Genomic DNA, 2,500 nt, shown 5'->3' with positions numbered 1-2,500 from the left:
AGTCCGGCCCCTGGTGGTGGTGGTCGGGCGTGTCGGCGGTGGGCGGCGAGGGCAGCGACGTGTGGGTGTTCAGGAGGTAGGCATGGACGTGGGAGTGATGTGAGGGCGCAGTGTAGCGACCCAGTGCGTTGAGGTCGTCTAACACCGACCGCTGGTAGTCAGCCAGCATACGGTCCATGCTCTTCGGATGGAGGTCCCCGCCCGCCAGAAGGGGAGAGGAGGATCGGGCGTGACCCAAGGACGGACCCAGGATGAGGTCATGGGGAAGATCGGCCAAGGGGGCGGAACCCCCGGGCCCGAACAGAAGACTGTCAGGATCCCCCCGAAGGAGACTTAGTAGGAGCACCAGTTGCAACACGCGCTCGTCCCGGATCAGCTTCTTGCGAGCGTACAGCAACATGGTGGAGGTTGTCCAGTGGTCCCTCCTCCTCTAAGATCTCAATTATTTTTCTATATTTATCTCGCTTTCGTAGAACCGGTGTATATATATTCTATATACATATATCAGTGTTTTTATTTTTACTTAATCAATAATATTGCATCAGTACGAAAATTACGACAAAGTACTAGAAAGTGTCAAAAGTCATTTGGTGCATCACATATACACAAAAATCTCTTTGTAGTTCCAATAGAGATCACTTCTTATATTTTTTTCACTGCTTGATTCACGTTAAACCAGTTTCATTCGTCTATTGAACACTTTTTTCCATCTAACCTGTATCCAAGACAAACCAAACACTTCACTAAAATAAAAATACAAAAAAATGCGCGCCCAGCATATTAAGATCACACACAGGACTCATGTAAAATTTAATGTGACAAAGACACTCCAGCCACAAGGTCCACTTGATGCCAAAATTACTAAGGTGCTGAGAGGAAAAGATGGAGTGAGGGGAGAGGGAAAGGGAGAAAGAGGGGGAGATAGATAGATAGATAGATAAGATATATAGCCAGAGAGAGAGAGAGAGAGAGAGAGAGAGAGAGAGAGAGAGAGAGAGAGAGAGAGAGAGAGAGAGAGAGAGAGAGAGAGAGAGAGAGAGCGCATACTGATTCGCGCGATGAGACAAAATGCATTCGTGACTCAGTGCCAGGCATGAGAGCACCACCTGCGTTGCGTCAACGGACAAAAGTGGCAAAATCTTTTCCCTTTTCTCAATCCTCAATCCTCTATCCCCTCTCTCTCTCTCTCTGTATGCTCTCTCTCTTTCTCTGTATGCTCTCTCTTTCTCTCGTATGCTCTCTCTCTCTCTCTCTCTCTCTCTCTCTCTCTCTCTCTCTCTCTCTCTCTCTCCCTATATATACATACATATATATAATATATATAATATATGTATATATATATATGTATATATATATATAATATATATATATAATATATAATATATAATTTATATAATATATAATATATATAATATATATAATATATATAATATATATAATATATATATTATATGTAATATATTATATGTAATATATTATATGTAATATATTATATATAATATATTATATATATATATATATATATATATATATATATATATATATATATATATATATATATACCTCTCTTTCTCCATCTCCCTCTCCCTTTCCCTCCACTTCATGCTTCACGGGTACCGCGATCACAGACATATCTAAAAGCAAAGCTATGTGTGTGTGTGTGTGTGTGTGTGTGTGTGTGTGTGTGTGTGTGTGTGTGTGTGTGTGTGTGTGTGTGTGTGTGTGTGTGTGTGTGTGTGCATATATGTATGTGTATATGTATATATGTATATGTATAAGTATGTACATGTTTAAGAGTATGCATGGATGTATGTATTGTACATATATACATACATACATACGTGCATATATACATCTATACATATAAGAAAAATACAGATCCAAGGCAGCAACAAACAAACAAAATGAGTCTAGTTCTTTGTTTATGCAATTTCCCGCCAACACCAACAGCAAGCTGGCGCGCACATAGACAAACGGAAACACACACACACACACACACACACACACACACACACACACACACACACACACACACACCTGGACCTGCTGAACCTTTAAAAATTCCCCCCAACTGTACCCTAAATAAATCGAGCTACAACCGCGCAAGCAGGGCAAACCGATGAATAACACTCCTGGTACAATGAGCCATTTTCTTCCTTAACCTGGGCACCCGACACGAAAGTACACAAAGTCTGGCAGGAGAATATCGACCACTTAATACGATGTTTATTTCCTGATCGTTCAAGACCTCACAGAACTTCAACACCTTGTTTATCCTCCGCGAATCGCCCTCATTCCACCGCAGATTTCCACGCGTGAACAAGCGCGTCGCGAGATGGCTATGCTTTCAACAGGCTGCGAGCCGCAAGAGCCGACACTCCCCCAACCCTTGCTCTCACCGTGGGAGCTGCTGGAGTAATGCACATCTCGGCGGACACCGGTAGATGAGGAGGTAGAAGAGGACGGGGGCGCAGGGGAGGGGGTACGCGACGGGTTCAAG

At 42.9% G+C, this 2,500-nt stretch overlaps 1 protein-coding gene across 14 annotated transcripts in view; it reads right to left on the bottom strand.

The window, feature by feature from the left end:
* Positions 1-2,500, bottom strand: part of cnc (NFE2 like bZIP transcription factor cap-n-collar) — a 426,727-nt gene that overhangs the window by 341,503 nt on the left and 82,724 nt on the right. For 8 of the 14 annotated variants that reach the window (XM_070140247.1, XM_070140243.1, XM_070140239.1 and 5 more), the window contains exon 2: positions 1-715. This exon is cut by the window's left edge and continues 86 nt beyond it. The exons of the other annotated variants lie outside the window; for them this stretch is intronic. In XM_070140247.1, coding sequence (XP_069996348.1) covers positions 1-400 — 400 coding nt within the window. In that variant the 5' untranslated portion in view covers positions 401-715. The remainder of the gene's footprint in view (positions 716-2,500) is intronic. 14 annotated transcript variants of the gene reach the window in all.

This window comes from Penaeus vannamei, chromosome 26, assembly GCF_042767895.1.
Source record: "Penaeus vannamei isolate JL-2024 chromosome 26, ASM4276789v1, whole genome shotgun sequence".
Lineage (NCBI taxonomy): Eukaryota > Metazoa > Arthropoda > Malacostraca > Decapoda > Penaeidae > Penaeus > Penaeus vannamei.
The sequence above is the reverse complement of the archived record's forward strand: the minus strand, read 5'-3'. Positions and strand labels throughout refer to the sequence as shown.